We start from the raw sequence: 24,519 nt of genomic DNA on the forward strand, positions 1-24,519 counted from the left end.
TGAACTTCAATTCCAGCGACTTCAGCACCTGGCGTTAAAGTAGTTCGACCAAAAATATCCTGAATTCGAGGCTGATTGCTATCAATCACAGGTGTTGAAGTAATTGTTATTCTCCCCTTCCTCTTAGTATGTGGCATCACTATGAGGAAGGGGCATCAAAGGCTTGGCTCAGTAATTTAAAACCTAAGACTTCAGTTAGGGTTTTGGTTACACAGTTATATTTTAGACAGGGTCCAACATATGGCCTTTTAACGAAACTGACCGACCAGAGTGTGGATAAAGTAATGCACATATTTATTTATTTTATTTATTTTAATTTTTTCTATACCGGCATTCGTGATAATATCACATCAATATCATATGTTTTGTGTAAGTTTGCCCAGACTGAGCAGAGGCATTGCCGACAGTGGGGTTTGTACTTATGTGAAAACATCAGGATTTCCAGAAAGTAGGCGTGTACATTTTCTAGAAAACATTCTGCACATATTTTATCAGGTGTGCAGGGAGATTTGGTGAGATAATTTTCAAAGTGGACTTATTCACATAGGGATAGATTTTATAAATTTGCGCGAGCGCGTACTTTTGTTCGCGCACCAGGCACGAACAAAAGTACGCTGGATTTTATAAGATACGTGCGTAGCCGCGCGTATCTTATAAAATCCGGGGTCGGCGCGCACAAGGGGGTGCACATTTGTGCAACTTGCGCGCGCCGAGCCCGGCGTGTGCTGCCTGTTCCCTCCAAGGCCGCTCCGAAATCGGAGCGGCCTCGGAGGGAACTTTCTTTCCTCTCCCCCGCACCTTCCCCTCCCTAACCCACCCCCCGGCCCTATCTAAACCCCCCCTACCTTTGTTGCCAGATTTACGCCTGCCGAAAGCAGGTGTAAATCTGCGCGCGCCAGCGGGCTGCTGGCACGCCATCACCCGACCCAGGGGCTGGTCCGGAGGCCTCAACCACGCCCCCGGCTGGTGCCACGCCCCCGGTCCCACCCCGCCCCCTGACACGCCCCCTCCCCGCCCCTTTTATGAAGCCCCGGGACTTACGCGCGTCCCGGGGCTCTGGATCCCCACATCTTTATTTGTAGATTTTGTGCCTGATTTCATCACTGAGGATTGTACTCATTTATCAATGTTATGTCCCAACAGCATCTGTTTGATATCTATGTTAATGCTAAATTGGAGATTTCTGTCTCAACAGATGGGGAAAATAAAACAAATGGAGGTCCATATTCAAAAGCCCTTTAGATGGATAAATGAAGTTAAAGTTTACGCTTCCAGCGTTGTCACTGTCAGAGCATTGCTGGAAGTGCCGGGAGCAGGGCAGCGGGTCCCTTGCTCCCAGCACAGATAAAATAGATATTGGCCGGGGGGGGGGGGGGGGGGGCAGGAACCATGATTCTTCATGGAGGGTGTTGGCAGGGCCAGTGCAAGGGGATTAGGCGCTCTAGGCACCTTCTGCCTTGCACCCCCCCCCCCCCGAGTCACACCCCCCCCTTGGTCGTGCTAACACCCCACGCACCCAGTTGCGCCCCCCCCCAGTCGTGCCGACACTCCCTCGCCCCTCGGTCACGACCCTGACTCCTTCCTCTTTGCCGCCACCGCTCGTGGCTCCACGTGGCTCGTGCCCCCTAATGTTTCGGCGACCTAGGCCCAGGCCTAGCTCGCCTAGTGCTTACGCCAGCCCTGGGTGTGGGGATGGCAGGGAGGTAACTGAACCGCGTATTTAACAATTGGGACTGGAGACCAGGAACCAGTGACCACATAAATGCCAGGCACTAACTCATGTTTTAAAAAAAAATAATAATTTTTTTTTAGAGAGGGGTGGGTGTAGGAGATGGCCTGGCAAGGCTTGAGGGAGGGAGAAATTAGTTCCCCTCTAGTCTGTACCTTTATTTTGTAGGGTAATGACAGTGCTACTTAGCTGGATATCTTTTAAATATATCCGGTTAAGTAGCGTGTTATCCGACCACTCAAGGCCACACAACAAAAACTTAACCGGCTATATTCAAAAATAGCCAATTAGATTTTTGTTTTTGTTATCCGGCTACATCACTTTAGACTGGTTATATTCAGCAAGACGTTTATCCTGCTGAATACATATAACACAAGCAATCTGGCTAACTTTAGCAGGATAACTTGTCCACTAGCCAGCTTACTGAATATGGACTACATTACGGTTAATTACAGGACCCAATAGGGCACAGTCAACATATCATGGATTAGAAACCTGACAATATCAACTATAAAACTCTGCTGCAAAAAGGCACATGCCACTTTTTTTTTAGCATTATTACCAAGCAAAGGATTTTATATCATATAGAAAGATTTTAAAATACTTTATGGTTACCTCTACTACACTGCTGCATTATAGGAGGAAAAATGATGAAAATGAACTTAGATGTTACTGGCTACAGCTCTGTCTTTCTTACCATTTGTCTGCTTGATTAACAGGTGTGGGGAAGTCAAGTAGTACTGGTCACACAACATCTTTGAGCTCTCAAATGCATCTGCAATATATTGTACAAAGTACATTCTCTTATAATACAACAGGCAGGACCACAGCTTTTAGGGCTGCAAAATGAATCACAACACAATGTATGGGAAGCATATGGCATAATGCATATACTAAAGCATATTACAGAAATAATTTATTGAGGGAATTATAATATTGTCTCCAAGAACAAATATTTTGAGTACAATATTCAAAGAATGTTGAGAATTCAAATATCGGCACACAAGATATTTGAAGACTATATGCACCAAAAGAATTTCTTTGAATAAAGGCACTTAACTTTAACTTGAGGTGCATAAATTTAGGCCAGGTATAGGAATGACCTAACCTTAGGCACTTAACATAGGTGCCAAGCTCCTAAAATTCAGTCCCCATCCTGTCTTCATCCTCTATTAAGGCCCTAAATTTACAAATTAGCTGGCTAAGTGCTCAAATCTTCATTTAGCTAGATAACTTCTGAGTTGTCCAAGAGGAATAGCCTAGTGGTTAGAGTAGTGTACTATGAACCAGAAGACCAGGGTTTGAGTCCTGCTGTCGCTCCTTGTGACCTTGGGCAAGTCACTCCATTGCCTCAGGTACAAAAACTTAGATTGTAAGCCCTCTGGGGATAGAGAAATACCTACAGTACCTGAATGTAAACCAGTGTGATATCTCTTCAAATGTCGGTATATAAATAAATGCTTTTGAATATCAAATTCTAGATGCCTAACTTTGAAGTTAGGTTCCTGGGTCTTTTGAATATCGGTCTCTTTAGGATTAAGAATCACCAAATTTCAGTGGCTGTTGAATTTTGTTTGTAAATTGCATGACATTCATTTATAACCACAAAAATTATCTTTGCCTAGCTTTTCAAGCTATGTGGATTGTTGCAAAGACCATGGGTACTTATACCTGTGGCCTTTGCAGCAGTTCTCAAAAGGAAAGTATGCGCTACTTTCCCTTTGAAAATCGCCTAGGAAAAAAAAGTACTTGCAGAGGTTTGCACCTCCTTTTTCTGCAGATAATTTTTCCCTGAAAAATACAGTGCTTAGTTCTGAAAATGTAAAAAACTTATGCACTTTTGTTGCCGTCCCTGACCTACTTCTGCCTCGGAACCCACCTACTTTTCCCGCAGGTAAAATAAATTGTACTGTCAATCCACATGTATACTTCTACCTGCATACAGGCAGGCACATTTCAGACAGCCTTTTACCAAGGGTAAATTGCTTTTGAAAATGGGAAAACTGGTGGTGACCATAATAAAAAAAAGTTACTGCGTGTCGAGAATCCAGAAGTAACCATAAATAAAGAGACATTAAAAAGCTGGAGAGAATTCATACCATGTACCACCTCTGTCACATCACAGCAAGGATCAATGCTTCCTATGTGTTTTGGGTGATCTGGATTTGTACTACCATCAAACAGAAGAGCTGTTTTAAGAAAACAGAAAATATGATTATAGATCAGATTTATATATTTATATGCACAAAACAAAAAAGTTTTCGTAGATTACATAGCTACGTCAGTTAAGCTAGTGGGTAGCCATGAAATAAGGAGATTCACTGAAAACTTTTAGTAACAATATTTTTACCATAAGCCAATAGTACACTTTAACTTTAGTCAAGATACATCCCTGAATGCTGATCAGAGATTAATTTAGATCTACAGGATACAAGTCCTCTCTCTTTCTCTTTGCCGTATATGTATGTGGTAAACTTATACGGTAAATATATTTGGAGCAGAAAATCAAGAAAGATAGTAGTAGTCAAGGAGGAATACCACAAAGAAAATGTGGTATCCTACCTCTGCTCTCTGGTATTCCATCCTATGATGGAAGGGAGAGGGCTCATTGGCAGACAAGATTCAGGCTGAAATACCACTAGCATTCCAGTTTTAGAACAGTTACAGAAATGAGTTCGCAATATTATAAATTTCTTTTTTAATCAAATTTTATAACATACTTGCAACCATTGGAATAACAGAAAAAGTCAAATACTCCAGAATAGGAGAGATCCAATAGTTATAAAAAGAAAAAAAACTTGAAAAAAAAAAGAAAGAAATAAACAAGTGTCACCACCCAAAGAAGAGGAAGTATGTCCAAAATAAACAGCAAACCAATTAAAGTAGATACACTAACAGAGCTATCAAATAAATTATCCAGCTCAGATTGTCAACTTTTGTCTTTAAGGAAGGTAGATAACTGATCAAGATCTGTAAAAATATATGACTTCCCCAAACATTTTATAAAACACTTTAAAGGATATTTTAGAATAGACTGTGTTCCCACATGAATAACTGAGCCTTTTAATTAAAAAAATGCTTTCTACACAGTTTAATGAGAAAAGCAACATTAGGGAATAAACAAATTTTATAAACCAAAATCATCTCTTTCACAGAAATAGAACTTAAACACCCAATTATAATCTGTTACAAGCATACAAGAAACTAACACTGCAACCTCACCAACTGCCCGAACTTCCCCACCTTGAGTTATCTGTTACATTCCAGTTCTACTTTAAGAAAACCTTTACCATTATTTCTCACTCCAGATGGCAAAAAAAACCACTCAAAAACACTATGTGAAGTTGGGGGAGAGGAAATTAGGCATCAACAAAACTTTTAATAAATACCACTTAAATAATTCAATTGGAGAAATGCAATTTACTTTTGAAAAGCTAGTACACCTTAAATTCCTGTATTTTATAGCATTTTATATATTCACCACCCTTTTCTTCATCATAAAATTACCTTTAAATAATAACCCTTGCAAATCCCAGAATTGTCCTCAAAAGTCTGAGTTCCTTGATCAAATACAGCAATTTTCCTGTCTTGCTGCAAAAGAAGTGCTTCTAACTTTTCGGTTAATATTTTAGTACGATTCATATTAGCAGGTACAACAGCCTCCACTCTCCCAAGAGCTTCCCAAACAGTTTGCAATATTACATCACCCTACATTACATTACAGACCAAAGAAGACTGACTGAAAACTTTCCCAAATCAACATTCACACAAATTCTGTAATACTGAATCCTCTAAGATTGGAGCCACTGCTAAATGCACCACTGAGCTGTTGTCGAGTCTGAGAATATTCATCAGGAAATCCAGCCCCCTCTCTTGCACCGCATCTACAACTTTCACCAAAGCTACAGACAACTGCATCAACCCCAGAAGTAGCCGTGCAGTCGGCATCCCTGTAGGCTCCATCACTGCATGCATTCTCTGCAGGATTCAGAGGCATTGCAGGGGTCATCAGGCTCAATGACACACCTTCCAAAGTTAGTGCCGATGAAGAGCTTCCACTCCATTCAAGCAGTGAGGAAGCTGCCACGGAAGGAGACACTATGAGAACACCACTAGTGCTGATCAGGCCCTTCCTTGTTTACTTTACGTTTTCTTTTGCTAATAAACATCACCACCAAAGGCAAACAAAATTTCAATAGCCAGAGTCCTCATAACCACATACAACTACAACAGAAAAAAACAAGTATTTCTAAGGTCGACACCATATTGGATCTCAATGCTATATATTTCTAACACTGTACATACATAGACACACAACAGAAAAAGATCATATGACTCATCTAGTCTGCTCATCAGTCCAATTTATCTTGTCCTTACAATTCCCATCACTTCCTTGGAGATCCCTGCATTTATCCCATGCTTTCTTGAATTCAGATACCATTTTTGCCTCCACCACCTCCACTGGGAGGCTGTTCCATACATCCACTACCCTCGCTGTAAAAAAATATTTCCTAAGATTACTCCTGAGTCTATCCCCTGTCACCCTCATCCCATGACTCCTTGTTTTTGAGTCTCATTTCCATTGAAAGAGGCTCACCTCCTGTGCATGGAAACCTTTGAGATATTTAAATGTCTCTGTCATATCTCCCCTTTCCTCTAGGATATACATGTTTAGATCTTCGAGTCTATCCTCTGGCCATTTTAGTAGCCACCCTCTGGACTGACTCTAACCAGTTTACATCCTTTTGAAAGTGTGGTCACCAGATTTGTACACAGTATTCCAAATGAGATCTCATAATGCATATATTAAAATTTTGCATTTTAAAGAGAAATACAATTTTGCTTACTATGCTGGTTAATTAGCATCCTTATGGAGATACGGCTCATGTAAAACCGGTCCAAGAAGTACTGGACATTTTGATTGGTGATTGGATCCACACCAAAAGCTTCTTTGTACTCTATGATTCCTTGCGCCATTGTGGGAACCACATTGTTGTGTCTGTTTCGGATGGTGACAAGGGTCTCTGTAAAGCTAATCACCAGAACACCACAACTTTAGAGTACTTCAATTTAAAACTTACAGAAATAAATTTGAATGTCACCGGTACCCTGAAGACAGGCTCTATTTTGAGCAGGGTGCTCTTGGATTTGATCTGAGTTTCAGGGTCTCTCACTGCCCCAACTTTGGGTCTCTAGTAGGGTTCCCATCAGCTGTGGCCAACCTTCATGCTGAGATTTCTTACCTACTTCTCCAGTACGTAAAGTATCCTGTATGATCCAGTATTTATGTTATGTTATAATTATTTACTGCCTCCCTCATGTATAAGGATTACATTAGGAAAATTGTTTCTTACCTGCAAATTTTCATTCCTGTAGTACCACAGATCAGTCCAGACTCCTGGGTTTTGCCTCCCTGCCAGTAAATGGAGACAGAGAAAGTTTCATTAACACTGTACATAACCCAGTGTGCCACCTGCAGACACTCAGTACTGACCAGTACCCAAGCCAACCATAAAGTTCTAAGCAAACTCCCTCCCCTCCAACGAGCTGGAAGAAGATAAAGTTGCCCAAAAAGACAATGGAAAACTTGTTTCCCAAATTTAACATAAGTGATCTGCATTGAAAACCTTCAACAACTCTGCAATATATACAAAGCAATAGTACGAGCGGTGGACTCTCTCCCCTAGTAAATGGGCGGGACTCTGGACTGATCTGTGATACTACAGGAACAAAAATTAGCAGGTAAGAACCAAGTTTCTTTTCCCTATACGTACCCAGATCAGTCCAGACTCCTGGGATGTACCTAAGCTCCCCTTAACTCTGGTGGGACCTGGAGAGTTCCACTCATAGAACACTCTCAAAGCACATGGAAGCCAAAGCCCCGACATCCAAGCGATAATGCCTAGCAAAAGTGTGCAACGACTTCGCAGTAGCCACATAGAAAATTTCATGTTATGTGACCTGTTGTGACTCAGCCCAGGAAGTCGCATGAGAATACGTTGAGTGCGCCCCTAAACCCCCCGACAATGGGTGCCCTTTAGAAATGTAAGTCGACTTGATCGCTTCCTTCAGCCACCGCATAATTGAACCTTAGACGCCTTACTTCTCTTCTTTGGACCATTCCACAGTACAGAGAAGTGATCTGATCTACAAAGAGGTGATCCAATCTACGGAAATCATAAGTGATCTTTATATACCTCAATAATGCACGCCTCTCATCTAAGAGCTCCCCCACAAGAGGCATAGAGGAATCCAAATCCAGAAAAGCTGGAAGCTCCACTGTCTAATTAAGATGGAACGCCAATACTACATCAGGCAGAGAAGAAGGCACCACGCATAAAGAGACCCCCAAATCCGACATCTGTAGGAAGGGATCTCGACACTACAGCACCCAGCACTCTGAAATTCTCTTGGCTAAACAAATAGCCACCAAGAAAATCACTTTAAGAGTCAAATCCTTAACCGTAGCTCTCTTTAGTGGTTCAAACCAAGCCTCACACAATCCTCTACAGACTAGATTCAGATTCCAAGACAAACAAATGTTCCTCACCTGAGGAAGCAAGTTCTTAGCTCCCTGAAGGAATTGTATAACATCCAGATGTGTCTCCGTACCCTGGAGACAACTCAATGTGTTACCTGGACTCTCAGAGAGTTAAAGGCCAGTCCCTTTACTTGAACCTTCGGTTGAAAAGCCAAAATATGTGACACTATAGCCTGAACAGGCTGAGGCTGCATTCTGTCAACAGCAGACCAAGACTTTAAGATACTCCAAATTCACAAATACGTCAAGGATGTAGAAAGTTGCCTAGCCTATAATAAAGTGGAAATAACCATTTTAGAATATCCCTTCCATCTCAGTCGTTTCCTCTCAGAAACGAATCTGTGATACAGAAGTTAGCAGCCTGACCCAAAAATATTATGCCCTGATGGACAAGACAACTGATGTCTGAACCTCAGGAGCCTATCTGTGGCCATGTCAACTAGATATGGGAAGCATGGTCGATACAGCCATTCTGGAACTACCAGGATCATGTTGCACTGATGTTTTTCTATTCGCCATATCCCTTGTCCACCAGAGGCCACGGAGGGAAAACAAAGAAGAATTCCTCAAGCCCACGGCAGAACCAAAGCTCCAACTCCTGTATCATTATGTTCATTGGCTGTAAAACCGTGATGCCTTGGTGCTCTCTTTGGTCGGAATAACCCCATCTTCCGTAAATGAGATACATTGCTGCCTCCGACAACTCCCATTCCTCGGGGTCTAACTTTCTCTGACTGAGAAAATCTGCCTGAATGTTGTTCACTCTGGTGATGCGAGACACTACCAGCTGCTCCAAGTGCTGTTCTGCCCAGAGAATCAACTCCTGGGCCTCTTGAGCCACTGCCTATTTTTTGGTTCCGCCTTGATGGTTGATGTAGGCCACAGTCATCGCTTTGTCTGATAGGATCCGTACCGGATGACCGCATAACCTTGGCAGATAGGCAAGCAAGTGAAATGCACCAATTTCATCTCTAATCGACTGATAGATCATGAGGCCTCCTATTTTGACTACTGGCCCTGCGCCAACTGATTTTGCCACACCGCTCTCCATCTGCAGAGGCTTGCAGCAGTGCTGACTATTACCCAATTCAGAACTTCCAATTCTGCACCACAATCGAGACTGGTGCAAATAAGCCACTACAAAAGACTGTCCTTGGCTTCTCCCTCTAATGGAAGAGGAAGATTAAACTCTTCCAATAACAGATTCCAACAGGAGATAAGAGTTCCCTGCAGAGGCCACAAATGTGCAAATGCCCAATGCATGAATTCCAATGTCGCTGCCATAGAACCCAGGATCTGTAAATAGTCCCAGACCCTAGGCACCGAAAGCTCTAGCAAAAGTCTAATCTGACTCTGCAATTTTAGCAATCTCTTTCCTTGAGAAACACTCTCTTTATCAGCATGTCAAACTGAGCTCCCAGATACTCCAGAGTTTGAAAGAGGACTAAAGGACTTGTTGCTAGGTTCATAACCCATCCTGGAGACTTCAAGCGCATCGGTACTTTTTGTACTGATTGTCAATAGAGGTCCTCTAGTTTTGCACAAATGAGCCAGTCTTCCAGACACGGATGCACCAACACACCCTCTTGCAATGTGGCCGCCCCTACCACCATTATCTTGGTGAAGGTACGCAGAGCAGTTGCCAGCCGAAGGAAAGGGCTCGAAACTGAAAATGTCCCCTTAGGACCATGAACCTCAGGAATCTCTGATTCTCTGTCCTGATGGCTATGGGCAGATATGCCTCTGACTAGGCGAAAAATGCCAAAAGTTCTCCCTTGCGTACCGCTGCTATGACGGACCTCAGAGTTGGACCTCAAAGTTTCCATGCGGAAACAGGGAACGAGAGCAGAATTTACCTTCTTTAAATCTAATATCTCTTGAACTAGATACATGGGAGAAAGAAACAGGCTGCTTAACTTTAAATTTACCTCTGGCCACACTAAGCATGTTCAGGGTCTGAGCCAACAGACTCTGGCCAAACCAAGCGTGTTCAGGTCTAAGCCAACAAACTCAGCAAGACATCTCTGTGAAAAAAGAAAAAAAATCTGAGCACAGACGGAAGCGTCTCTCAATCATATCCAATATCTCCCTCTTCTAGAAGTGAAAAAGTCAACTCCCCATTGACTCCACTGATTTCTCATGATCCGCATCCGCTCGAACACTGTCAAGGAGAGCCTCCCTGCGGCATTTGCCCACTGTGACTGACAAATGCGAGGCCTGAGCACGTGATCCCTACATAGTAGATTGCTTTGCCTTCACTGGATGCCCCTGCAGAAAGGTCTGCAGGCCCTGGAAACATTCCACCAAGGAGAAGGAGGCTGGATCTAAACTGGAGCTCATAGGCCCAACCTTGCTCTCTCCAAACTCTCTCTCTCGGGGAAGCTTCAGCCCTCAGGAACGAGGAGAACTGACCAGTGCCTCACCTCCCACTCCACTCCCCTCTAGAGACACCATAGGCTGAAAAGATGTCCCAATATGGGCAAAAGCTGTAGTAGTCAAATCGCTTTGAGCAACTAAATAGCACTGACACAAACGGAGAGAGAGAGTGAGGACTGAATTTCTATCAGATAAGTAAGGCACTTGGATTTGTTTGTCCCTGGTGCCTAACTCTCCTGAATTTCGGCTCTAGGCAGCCTCCTGCGTGCACACCAATGCCACCTGGGCATATACACACACCCCTCCAGGACACGCACAAATAAAGGCTCAAGACTAGGTTGAGGTCATAAGTGCAGAAGTACATGTGCAAATACGCGTTCCAGTCTAGGTTGTGGCCATACACGCACAAGTACCAACACAAATACGCGCTCAAGTACCTGCACACATACGCACTCAAGCTCACAGATGTATGCGCTCAAATCTAGGCCACAGTCCCCTCACATGCAACTCCCACGCAGTGAGGATGTGCGCACTTGCCTACACATGTGGGAAAATAACCGCTGCCATGGCCTACCATATGGCTAAGCAAAGCTTGCCTGCACCTTCAGCAGATTTAGGCCCAGATCCATTCAACATCCGGCACCGAAAATCATTGAAGGCCTGAAGAGCTTCTCAACAGCTCAGGTCTTTTGACTGGCCGAGAATCCATAGAGACTGGGGTTCGAGAGCCAGAATCTCCTGCTGCTTGTTCCACTAAATAAGCTTATGTAAATTAAAACCGGAAGAAGACCTCTACCAGAACCAGAGACTCCTCCTTGTGCAAGTGCCTCTCTGCACCTCCATGAGACAGGGAACTGCCGGCGATAGTTGAAGAGGAGATTCCCCTGCCTCACCTGTCGACACTGCTAGGGAATGGAAAATGGCTGTCATTTCCATGCTGACAGGAAAAGCCTCAGCGATAGACCCCCGTTGCCCATGAGGCTCATTCTACTGGTGCCTGCCATGCTCGGCACAGCTCCCCGAACGCCATGCCGCTTCTGCCACATGCACATGCTGCTCCTCACCACATCTGCGGCACTACCAGCACAATGGCAAGCATGGGAACAGTTCCTCTGTGCCACAGAGCCACACCTTGTCTCCTCTGCAGGCAGAGAAGCTGCTGAAAAACAACATCACTGTGCTCCCCGAGCTTCTAAGGTAGCTCCCCACGAAACCACGCTATTGCACAGATTTCTCTAACTAGTTCCCTAGTCTCTTTTTTTTTTCTTACTCTCTGAGAACAAATAAAGATACATAAAAACAAATACTTTCCTTTGGTGCAGAGATTCCGGTTCCAGGAGGGCAGGCCTCCTGGAAAATCAGAAAAGAGCCAGACCACTGGCTATATCCATCTCCATTCGCCAGACTTTAGCAACCCAGCCCAGGACAAATGTATAAAAGGGATAATTCCATGCTCCACTGGGCTTGCAGTACAGAACTGATAGCAGATTCCACCTCTGTCTCATGGGGGCTGAGAGTTCTGGAGCACCAGATGTCCACCCCATGGACCTCCGGACAAAGCTATCAGAAGAGTCATCAACCCCCTGCTTGTCCACCTCAAATCAAGGAGATGGCCCCAGTAAAACCTCACGACCCCCTGGGAGGATCCAGAAGTTTTCTTATCTTTTAATCTTTTTTTTTCTTTTTCTCTAGACTGCAGGTTTTACACCATCTACCATCTGTTGGAGACAAAGAAATACTGAGGGGAATGCAGGTGGCACACTGGGTTATATACAGTATCAGTGAAACTTTCTCTGTCTCCAACTACTGGCAGGGAGGCAAACTCAGGAGTCTGGACTGATTTGGGTACGTTTTTAGATCTTCTGCAAACCTTCAAGATTACAGGTGATTAAAACTCGTGTATGATGTCATGTTAGGAGTAACCTAGTGGTTAGAACAGGCTGAGAACCAGGGAAGTGAGGATCAAATCCCACTCTTTGTCAACTTAGGTAAGTCAATTCACCCTCCATTGCCTCAGGTACAAACTCAGAGCCTGATTTACTAAGGCTTTTCTCTCATTCCGTGTCTATGGAAAAATACTTAGTAAATGAGGCCCTTACAGGTGAATTTGCAAAGGAGTTACTCATGTAAATGCAACATACTATTGTAACAATTTTCAAAAGCCATTTAGGCACATAAGGTGTACATACGCGAGTAAATCCTATGGACAATTCAATGGCATATATTGTAGCAATTTTCAAAAGCCCATTTACCCAGGTAAAGTGCATTTATACATGTAAAACCCATTTCTAAGCACGTAAATGCTTTTGAATATCATGCCTTTAGACTGTAAACCCCCTGGGGACAGGGCAATACCTATTATACCTGAATGTAACTCTCCTTGAGCTATCAATGAAAAGAAATAAGCTGAATTAAAAAATGTTTAGTCTTACATTTAAGATTCCTAAATGATTTAACAGTTTTCTCAAGAGGCTACTGAGCTAACTTTTACGATTGTGAGACGGGCAGAATGCATCCAGCAATTTCCTTCTGCTTCTCTGGATTTACAGTTCAGTTGGGTCTGGCTTTGCTGAGGTAGTAGCCATGTGCTTGTACACTGCATTCAGACAGATGCTGTACCCCAAAGAGGCTCTGAACTTAAAAATAATAAATTTCAAAAAAAGATCCTTACTCAGATAAAGTTCTTTCATCCTCTGGGTTTTTATCTTGGAATTCTATTATATCCATTAAACTCTGAATGTACCTACAAAAGAATCAAAACAAAAATTCATTAAGGCACATATGAAGTCAAACTGCATCTTTAGTTTCATTTTATAAACGTGAATGGCAATAAACAGAGAATGTGTCCAATAATGAAGAAAAATAACTTTTTAGTTACCCTGCAGTTTCTAAGATGGCAAATTACGGCAACAGCTTTTTCAACTATGCTCCTTATATGGTATTATTATTAAATGAGTTCACAGAGCTAAGAATGTTTCTCGGGACAAATGCAAGGTGTTGCATATAGGGAAAATTAACCCTTGCTGTAGTTACATGATGTTAGGTTCCATATTAGGAGCTACCGCCCAGGAAAGAGATCTAGGCATCATAGTGGATAATACTTTAATATCGTCAGCTCAGTGTGCTGCAGCAGTCAAAAAAGCAAACAGAATGTTAGGAATTATTAGGAAGGGAATGGTTAATAAAATGGAAAATGTCATAATGCCTCTGTATCACTCCATGGTGAGACCGCACCTTTGAATACTGTGTACAATTCTGGTCACTGCATCTCAAAAAAGATATAGTTGCGATGGAGAAGGTACAGAGAAGGGCATTCCCCAAAGACTGAACTCACCCACAACCCTTTAATCCAAGGACCATTCATAAGGTTGTAAACACTCTGCTTAGGAGGTCCACCTAAGATAGATGTCCAGGAGATAAGCATTATGCCGAATGGTCCACAACCAGATTTGGATGGCTTCCTTGCAGACAGTGTAGGAGCTCATGCCTCCCTTCTTGCTCATATAGAACATGGCCACCCAGTTGTCTGTCTGCCTGTTAGCAAGGTGAGAGACCGATCCCAGCAAATAAATAGCTCACAGCTCCATCAAATTGATCTACAGATGGCTTTCCACTGTGGACCACAACCCCTCCATCCATGCGGACAGTGTGTGCACCTCACTCCTTCATGGAGGTATCAGTAACAAGATCCCCTGGTACGTTGGGATGAATAGTGAGAGGCCACCTTGGTAACCTCCTAGTTCATCCACCACTGAAGGGTTGACTTCATCTCAGAGGTCACAAAGATCTGGTGGAATAATGACTGATAGAGCCACTGGCTTTGGAGGGCCCATTTAAGACCTCGTATGTGCAGACAAGACATGCACCAATGCAGGCATGTGTTCCAGAAGAACCAGAGCCAATCTCACTGACGCTTAGTCCCACTGTAGAACAGAGCGCAATAGGCTCATCAGTAATGTCATTCTTTCGACTGGAGGAAATGCTTTCTCTTTGACTAAGTCTATCTAGGTTCTTCTGAACTGGATCTCTGAGATGGGGTCAGGTTGGACTTGGAGAAGATAAACAGGATCCCAAGAGATTGGAAAAGTCTAATGGTCACTTTGAGAGACTCCAGGACTCCTGGCAGAGACAGACTTATCACCAACTAATTATGCAGGTATGGGAATATGCAAACTCCCTCCCCAATGAAGCTGTATAGCCAATACTGCAGGGCATTTAGTAAACATTCTCAAGGTCGCTGAGAGGCCATAAGGGAGCATCTTGTACTGGTAATGAACATCTTTCACCACAAACCTGAGGAAAGGATGAATGGAAATATACAAAAAAGCATCCTTCGGATCCAAAGTGCACACCGTATCCCTCGGTTGAATGAAGGGAAAAATTGTCTGGAGGGATTTCATCTTAGAGCCTGTTGTGCACATCTTCCCAAAGGCCACTTGCTCTCACCCACATGAGCCTTTGAGTTCTGATACAAGTGGTCAAAGTCCTGGCCATTGTGTCAAAAGGTTTGTACATGGAGCAGTTCATGTTTCCCTATAACCTCTATAGCTCAGCAGAGTTCTGGCTACTCCAGGTCTGACTATCCTGTCAAAGACTGAACTTCTGCATACATTCATTCAAATACTGAATCATGTACAGCTGATGAACATTGATATGGATGCTAAACATGGGTTCCTGGAAGACCTTCTTCCCAAATATGTCTAAAAGGTTTGGGTCCATCCCAAGATTTGTGTTAAAATGATCATAAGTGCACAGTGCATGCTTCAACATAGACTCCACCACCACCAAGTCATGCAGCAGCTGAACTGCCTCAACTCTGGGGAAAGACTGCTCCCTATACTTAAGGGTCTTCATTTTCAGTTTTTATTTTACTTTACCTGGCAATTTCAATATTATAACAAAAAACAAATTTCTCCTGTTTTTTATAACAATCATTTTTCCAATGATTTGTTCTGTTATAACATTGAAATTACCAAGAAAAATGAAATCTGAAAATGAAGGTCCCTACCTATAATTTAGATCCAGCTTTCAGACCACCGAAAGTTAAGATATCGGCATCTACCACATCCTCATCTGTAGATCTTTTAGGAGTCTATGTACCGGAATGAACACAGCATCTGCTGGAGGTTGAAAAAATAGAAGAAGCCCAAAGACATACGTTCTTGAAACTGCGTTCCTCCTGACACAGATGGAAAGTATTTGCCAGCTTATCTAGAAAGCGTGAGTGGCAGAGATCTTTTGGGGAGACATGTGCTGGGGCTAGTCTGGTAAAGGGTCAGAAGGAATCTTGTGGAATCCTCATCCTCTCCCAACTACGGCAGTACGTCAATGATAATAGCAGAAACCAGGGAGATCTCTGCTGCTCCAAATAGGAAGCTTCCGGAAGAAAATCAGAGCATACCAATGTCATATTTCCCCCATATGATTTGTGAAGGAACTCCCCTTGAGGAGGCAAATCTACAACTTCAGGGAGGGGGCTCACTATCTGAGGTGAAGCATGAGCCTCTGAGGGGCTTCAGGTGGCATTGCTCGCGTAAATCCGGGCGGATTTACGCGAGCAGGGCCTTGCGCGCCGGCGCGCCTATTTTCCATAGGCCTGCAGGCGCGCGCAGAGCCCCGGGACTCGCGTAAATCCCGGGGTTTTTTGTCGGGGGCGTGTCGGGGGCGGGGCCGATCGACGTGGCGTTTTGAGGGCGGGATGCGGCGTTTCGGGGCGGGCCCGGGGGCGTGGTTTTGGCCCGGGGCAGTCCCGCGCCCTCCTGAACCGCTCCTGGGTTGCGTCTCGGCGCGCCAGCAGCCCGCTGGCGCGCGTAGATTTACTTCTCCCTCCGGGAGGCGTAAATCTGTGGACAAAGGTAGGGGGGGTTTAGATAGGGCCGGGGGGGTGGGTTAGGTAGGGGAAGGGAGAGGAAGGTGAGGGGAGGGCGAAAGAGAGTTCCCTCCGAGGCCGCTCCGATTTCGGAGCGGCCTCGGAGGGAACGGAGGCAGGCTGCGCGGCTCAGCGCGCGCCGGCTGCCCAAAATCGGCAGCCTGGCGCGCGCCGATCCTGGATTTTAGTAGATACGCGCGTAGCCGCGCGTATCTACTAAAATCCAGCGTACTTTTGTTTGTGACTGGTGCGCCAACAAAAGTACGCGAACGCGCATTTTTTAAAAATCTACCCCTAAGGCTTTTCTTCTATTCTGTGTCTATGGGAAAATACCTTGATGAATCAGGCCCTAACTTTGCAATCCGACCATTGACTGATTACTCCTGATATTCAAAAAGTATGCCAGTAAATGAATCTTCCCTCACCCCCTCCGAAGCAGGTAAAAGTGTGTGTACACAGGTATTATGCACAAACTTTAACCCATATTTCAGGCAGACAATTTTATAAAAGGACATTTCTGTGAATAAAGCACTGTTTTACTTGCAGAAATACCTTTTAAATTTATCCTCTTAATGATCACCTTGATAACAGGCTGCCAGAGGAAAACCAACTTTTTGCTTCTTATATGAACTTGCAAATCTAAGATGTTCCTTTTAAGTTAATTGTACGGGATTATAGATTTAGTCAAATGTAGCTACCTTTTATACCAGTGTCTAGAATTTAATTTTGCTGTAGGTATTGGTTGGTGTGTTTTCTATCCTCTGAAAGATGTTTAGGCAGTCCAAGCTACAACACTGCTTTGTTTTGTGATACATACCAGCTCTGCACCAGCTGCACTGAAGGGGTCCCCAGCAACAGATCAGGAAGAATATCAATTTCTCTCATGATATTTGCTAGCCTCACTGGAAGTTCTTGTCGCAGAAATACAAAAGACGTCCTTTCACATCCATTAGCTGAACCTAAAAAATTATTAGAATTTATGAAATTGTTTAATGAATCATATTTTTTTTTAACACAAACAAGTCCACCAGCTGGATAAATCTTCCTCTCTCTCCTCAACCTGTTTTTGAAATTGTGACTCTATTTGAGAACAGTGACTCTTCCATCCTATACATACGGAATAAAATTATTTTGAAAATACAGTCCTATAAAACTTAATAGGTATTGCTAAATTTTATTTCTTCACTTTACCTTCTCTATCTATCCCACAGTCCCTTAATTCCACTCCTCATTTTCTTACAATGAAATGCTAAAGGACTATGTATTTATAATGCATTTATAAATAAATCTATAAACTTATCTGGCTAAATTTGGAAGGATATTCAGAGGTGCAGCCACACTAATGAGTATAGACTGTTATCTTAAAGAAAGCCAGATAAGTTTGTCCAGTTAACTTAACTCCTCCCAGAAATGCCCTGGGTTACACCTCGATGTTATCTAACTACATTTTAGCCAAATAATGAGATATTCAGCTAAATTTTAGTTGGACAAGTGCTCACAAAATTCTAAAGTCAGCATTTAGCCAGATAACTTATGAGTTATCTGGATAAATGCCTCTGAATATGGACCTCTATGCGTTTGGTCTTGTAACTATTTGATTTAGCACATCTTTCATTTTTCCAACAGTTACCACTACAGAGCAAATTCTAAGGCTCCTTAATAGCAATGTTCCCTCTGGTCCATTCAGCCTACTATCCATAAGTTTGGACCAATATGGGTCACAAGTCCAACAGGCTATCCTCATCAGATTAACATCCAAGCCTTTGAATACACTATGATATGCTCATCATTTACACAGTCTTCTCTCCTCTCTACTAGAATCAAACTCACATTGCTAAAATAAATGCATAGAATGGCAGCAAAGATGTTTTATTCACTGATCCATCAAAAATGTAACAGCATTTCCATCAAAAATGTAACAGCAAATCTGATTATACTGGATAGTTTATGTGGGGGGGTATAACAAATTTAGCAAACTAATTAAAAATAATCTCTACGTGGTGTACAATTCAAACAATATAAAATCCTATGACTTCTCCCCCATAAACATTAACACTCTCACTTGCCGTAGGGTGAACAAGGAAAGCATGATTTATTTACAGGAATCAGAAGCCTGTTGGTTTTTGGGCAACTCTGCATCCATTAAAAGTATTTTTCAAAAGAAGGCGCACTCAGTTGATTATTGTGCTCTTTTCCTTCAGTTTAACTTTATATACATATATAAAGTTTGAAATGAAAGAAGAGAGCACATACACATCTTCACGGTGAACTGACAAAATTAGCCAAGATGCCTTCATTGCCCTCTTACCTTCTATTCAAAGCATAAGCTCTCTCTATACAAGAAAGATGCCCATGCCATTGTCATTTTCCCTAACCCAACACCCATAGAATATAACTGTAACTTTGGAACCAAATGGTACAGTGGACCTACCATACAGGTCTGTGACATAACCATACCCACATTTATAAAAAGTACTTTGGATGTACTATAAGTACTTACTGAGTAATATAAGTTGGTGCAGGGAAATTTTCTGGGAGTGAAAGCAAGTTAGCTTACCATAAATGGTGTTTTCTATAGACAGCAGGATGAATTTGCCACAGCATATGGTTGACATCATCCTATGGTACTGAACTGGCTTGTCTCTCCTAGCTAGTGGTGCTTTAAGCTCTTCTGAGCATGTGTGGGAATTCTGGCATGGGTGTTGGGTCATGAGCCTCCTCAATCTATTTTAAAGCTAAATCTAGTTAAGTAGTTGACTTTTCAGGGAGGTGGGTGGGTATTTAGCATGGCTAATTCATCCTGCTATCTATGGAAAACAGTGTTTAAGGTAAGCAAACTTGTTTTTTTCATTGATAAACATGGCTGAAATAGCCATGACATGTGAGGCGTCCCAAGCTGAGGGTTGGAGTGTTTATTGAATAAACAATCAGGACCCCACCATAAAGAGTGGACTGAGTGAACAGGCTATACAAAACTGCTTATCTGAATTTACTGTCATTGTTTGAGAGGCTGTCCAGACAGTAATGAGATGTAAATATGTGTACTGATGACCAAGTTGTAGGTTTGCAGAGGACTTCGAGAAGTACCACTCGCAGATGAGCAGCAGATGAGTACATAGCACTAACTTGATAAGCTTTGATGGAGTCTAACTTGTAAGCTGTTGGTGTGTAGAAGTGTTGACTCCTGTCTGCTATCCAGTTAGACAATGTACATTTGATGACTGCTATGCCCAGTCTGTTAGGACTGTACGATATGAAAAGTTGCAAACCTTGATGATAGGGATGAGTTTCTCTTTTGTAGTAAGCTAAGGCCCTTTTTGCAATGTAGGGTATGAAGACTTTTCTCACTTCATGAGTATGTGGCAGCAGGAAGAAGGTAGATAATACAAAGGCTTGGGCTTCTGTAGAAAACATTGATGGAAGTCTTTCACCAACAGAGAGGCCTGAAGATTTCAGGCTGGTTCTCAATTCTTCCAGGATATGAGGCATTCTATATTGTTCCATCTCCTGGAGTCTAAAATCTCCTGCACTTCGAATTCGTTATCAACCTTGGATATTGCTTCCGTGGGGCTGGAAGGTCATCAAGATGGCCGAGAGAGAGAGTCAAGTGTTTCAACAGCGAGACAAGGAAAATATTATGTATTCTCAATGTGGGTGGTAATTTTACCTGGTAGGTTGCAGTCCCAATCTGCTGCAGAATTGGGAATGGTCCAATAAGCCAAAGTGCAAATTTGGTTTGATGGCATTTTAACTTGCAGGTTCTGGGTACTCAGCCATACTAGGGCTCCGGGTTTAATTTGTGGTGCTAGTCGTCGCCTTTTGTCACCTTGTTTCTTGAACTGGCTGGTTGGTTGCTTCTCTTCTAAAGGTCTTTAAGATCTCGCCTCAGCATGTTACAGGGCAGGGTCCTGAGATCAGGACTGAGAGATGTATACAGAGGTGATTGCCATAAACGATTTGAAAGGGTGATGACCCCGTGGACCTGCCGATGTTGTTATGGCAGAACTCTGATCATGGGAGGAGATTAGCCCAGTCACTCTGCCACTCGTTGACGTATGACCTTAGAAAATTCTTGAAGATTTGGTTAATCCATTCCATCTGCCCATTTCCTTGAGGGTGATATGCTGATGTGAAGTCCAAAGTAATTACAATTTTTTTTGCAGAGCCCTCTCCAGAATCAAGCTATAAAATGAACTCCCCGGTCTGAGAGGCTACTGACGCTGATGCCCCAGTTGCAGCCATTCAATCCAGCGCTGCCTGAAGATTCTTCTCCAACTCTGCTTCAAAAACATTGTTGATGCTAATACAGCATAAGAAGGAAGTGTCATTGTCATATCTTCCTGGGTTACTCAAGGAAGATCAGTAGCTGGTAACCAGTCCCTTGGAGGCTGTTGCGATTACTAAGAAGGATGCTTTCCTCTCTACAGGAACAGTTTGGGGGATTTAGAGCTGCAGACAAATCTCCCCACTCCCAGCATCATGCACCAATGGGAAACAATGTAGATGCCTCTTAGTCTTCACCAGTGCCTGGCATTGGTGCTCTTCGATGCCAGTGCCGAAGAAACAGAATCCTTTGCTTTCATTGGATGGGGGAGGGATGACTAGATGATAGTCTGTCTTCCTGGTCTTGATGTGTACTCTTTGTCAAGGGAGATGGATGCTTCCTTGATGCTGATGCACCATTAGTGTCTGGTGCAGCTCTTGGACCCTTCAATGTTGATGCAGATAAGCCAGACTTACAGAACAATATTCTCTAGGAGTTATCTTCATTTTTATTGTAAACATTTTTAACCCATTCTCTAGGGTTTCACTCAAAGCGGTGTACAATAAAAACATTCATAATAGTAAAAACAAAACAATTTAACTTACAAGACTATATCTCAATCATTTTCATGTTCTTTCTCCAGGCAGAGCACACATCTAACATGGGAATCTGTAACAGAAGCGAGATGTCTGCACCGAGAGCACTTGTTGAAGCTGTTGGCCCTCATTTCTTTCTCTAGCATAGCCAAAACATTTTCTGACAAATGAGATGGTCTTTGTATTTAATGGAATTTTGAAGAAACGATTGCTATCCTAAGTGGCTGGACTCGTCTTAACTAAAATAATTTGCGCCATACGATGTCCTGTCACTGAAAAGCACCACCACATGCAGCACAACACTTCGCTCTCAATTGTGTATATAAAGATTGTTTGACTTGGCTACAGAGTTCTTCTCATTGAAGAGTGCCATAAGCTTTGATTCCAATACTCCTTGAGGTTTACTGAATGTTTTAAAGTCAATCTGATATATTAAATCAGTTGATACTTCCAGAGAGTATATATATTGCACCAGAGCACATTCTCTGGATGTTACCTAAAATGAAGAGCCCCTGATGCAGCCATAAGGCAAAACTTTGGCCAGAGTCGGGCATGTTCAATAAGAATTAAATAAAATCCTTTCCAAGGAATCGGTCTGGTTTTTGTTTTTCCATTTCCATGGCTTTCCTGGACCGTTTACAGTCTTGTTTTGTGGGCCCATTAGTACCAGCCTCACTAATCCAAGGCAGGCAACATCACTAGGTCATAATCCCTAAATTTCCCTTTCTTTTGTTCTTATCACCACTCCCTCTGCTTCTAAGGGAGTGAAAAATGTGCTGCTTTTAGAGCTGCAACCTCCCATCTCTTCCTGCTACTGTCACAGAACATGATAGGAGACTAGGACCATAAGACCCATCTAGCGTGCCCACTCTCATTCCCGGCAAAATGCCCAGTGTCGGATTTAAGATACCATTTTCCCTTTTAAAGCTATTCTAGCACACTGCCCTAAAGTAGTGTTCCCCAACCTTTACAAGCCCAATGCACACCTACATTAACAAAAATGATGTGTGGCACACCAGCCTCTGTACAGGCATGGAGAGGACTCAGATGACCAGAACAAGAGCTAGGAAAGTATTGAAAGTCACAAGAGAGAGAAGGAAGACACACATGAAATCATTGCAATTAACCAGTTCCCTCTATATCCAAATGCGGGAGAAGAGAGAAGTTGATGAGATGTGGGCAACTTTCTCTGTTAGTTGCCTTGACTGCTGCATGTGGCTACCAAATCTCCTTCAATATTTCTGCTACCAGGGCTCAATAAAGTTACAACCAGCACTCAATGCACTCTGTTTCTATTTTAGTCAACCTGGAGATGACTGAGGCTGCAATGATTAAAAGAAGATGGGTCAGGAAGGAGTAAAGGAGGTGGTGGCTATGTGCAATTAATGCCCTGCAATCCACCCATTAACTACCACACTCATATTGTAGGTAGAAAGAGGTGGTATGTTCTCAGAAAGGAGTGCCTATAGGTTTATGAGTCACTGCTGGTGACTCTTTTTGCTGTAAGGTGTTGAGAGAGAGCCCAAGTACTGGTGTGAATCTGAGTATCAAATAGTGGTGACTTTTCCATGGCACACCTGATCAAGTCTGAAGGCACACTAGTATGGCAAAATAGTTGGGAAACCCTGCCCTAAAGCAAGTGTAAGCAAACTCCTCTTTGGCCAGGATATTTGGTGACTTCAAAATTTAGTACCCTTGGAAGCTGCCTATGTTGCCCATTTCTAAATCTAAGCCTGCCAGTGCCCCACACACAATTCTGTAGGAAACTAGCTTAACAAGGCATACGCCACATCATGTTTACTGCACTGAGCTGCTACATCAACAGATCCTGGTTTGAATTCTCAAAATATCATTCACAGTATGGCATTGAACAAATATGTTTACCCTCCTGCGGTCAATTTGCTTTGTAAGCCCTTTTAGAAGGAACTATGCACTCGTGGTTTTTCTCCTATAGTGCTTTATAAGTAATAAACTCAAAATTAAGACTGTGCTCTATATTACACAGTTTGCTTTTGTAGAATATGTATTTACTAGCCTGCGCAGTCCAAGAAAATTAAGGCCACAGAAAATAATCTTGGTGTATTTAAGATTGCACCTAAAATTCTACACTTAAGGCTTTCCACTGGGGTACAACCTGGGTGGAGAACAGTACCAGAAATGTGATAAAATGTTGTGACTTTAAAAAAGTATTACAGTGCACTAATAAACCGCGTAAGAACACCCCCCCCCCCCAAAAAAAAAAAAATCTACAGTACCTCCAAAAACTGTATATTATACTTGGTCTTGCTAAAGCTCTTCCGATTTTAAAATTCGATCCATGCACAATAAAGTAATGCAATAAACTATAAAGCTGTCAACACCAAACAAAATTTTCCCATTTATCGGGTCAGGATAGTGTCAAGGGCTGCTGAAGCAAGGAAACCCAGATGCATCACTAGCACAACATACAGCATTTAAGCAGAACCAGTCAGCGCATCAGCATTATTTGTAAAATCGGTAGCCACGCTATCATCTCTTACCAAAATCCAAGAACTGCTTCATAGACAATGGAGAAGGCGAAAACCTCGAAAACCTTTCAATCTGTTTGGGTACATTGGCCAACGCAGCATTTTTCATTAAAAACCGGACAAACTTCATTTTCTGTCTCTGCCTGGGTGGAAAACAGGGAGTGCACGGAAAGCTTGCTGAGTGTTACTGTTCTGTTCGTCTCCTGCCTTGTCTCCCGCTATATACATCCCGAGCCCCCGTACGGTGCTGCGCGAACCTCCCCGACGCTCCGCCCCCCCCCCATCCTGGCCGGGCCACTCGAAAGGCGCAGGGGCCGGAAAAAAAACAATTCCAGAAGTCGTTTTAAAAGGGGCGGGGTTCGGTCAGTGCACGTGCGCCTCTTTCTAGGAATAAATCGTTATGGGTGGGCTTCGGCAGCCTCTCCTTCCCACTCTATGCCTTTCTTGGTTGCCATGGTTACGGGTATAGAGGACAGGCGGAGGTACAGTTAAGCACAGGTTCCCTGTAATTTTTATGAATGACTGCCCCTGCGTCAGGCCGTGTAGCCTCAAAATTTGTCTTTCATTCCCCACCACAAGCATTTAAAAAAGGCTATATAAGGCAGGCGGAACATTTTAGGGACGCCGGGGGTAAATC

At 43.1% G+C, this 24,519-nt stretch overlaps 1 protein-coding gene across 2 annotated transcripts in view; it reads right to left on the reverse strand.

The window, feature by feature from the left end:
• PDK4 (pyruvate dehydrogenase kinase 4) overlaps positions 1–24,160 on the reverse strand; it is a 56,000-nt gene extending 31,840 nt beyond the window's left edge. The window contains exons 1-7 of one of the 2 annotated variants that reach the window (XM_029588926.1): positions 23,895–24,004; positions 21,385–21,448; positions 17,333–17,474; positions 13,318–13,389; positions 6,577–6,761; positions 3,829–3,918; positions 2,427–2,504 (exon numbers count right to left, since the gene is read on the reverse strand). In XM_029588926.1, coding sequence (XP_029444786.1) covers positions 2,427–2,504; positions 3,829–3,918; positions 6,577–6,761; positions 13,318–13,389; positions 17,333–17,400 — 493 coding nt within the window. In that variant the 5' untranslated portion in view covers positions 17,401–17,474; positions 21,385–21,448; positions 23,895–24,004. Of the gene's footprint in view, positions 1–2,426; positions 2,505–3,828; positions 3,919–6,576; positions 6,762–13,317; positions 13,390–17,332; positions 17,475–21,384; positions 21,449–23,894 lie in introns of both variants that reach the window. The other variant, XM_029588925.1, reaches the window with a different exon arrangement.
• Positions 24,161–24,519: the final 359 nt, after the last annotated feature.

This window comes from Rhinatrema bivittatum, chromosome 2, assembly GCF_901001135.1.
Source record: "Rhinatrema bivittatum chromosome 2, aRhiBiv1.1, whole genome shotgun sequence".
NCBI lineage: Eukaryota > Metazoa > Chordata > Amphibia > Gymnophiona > Rhinatrematidae > Rhinatrema > Rhinatrema bivittatum.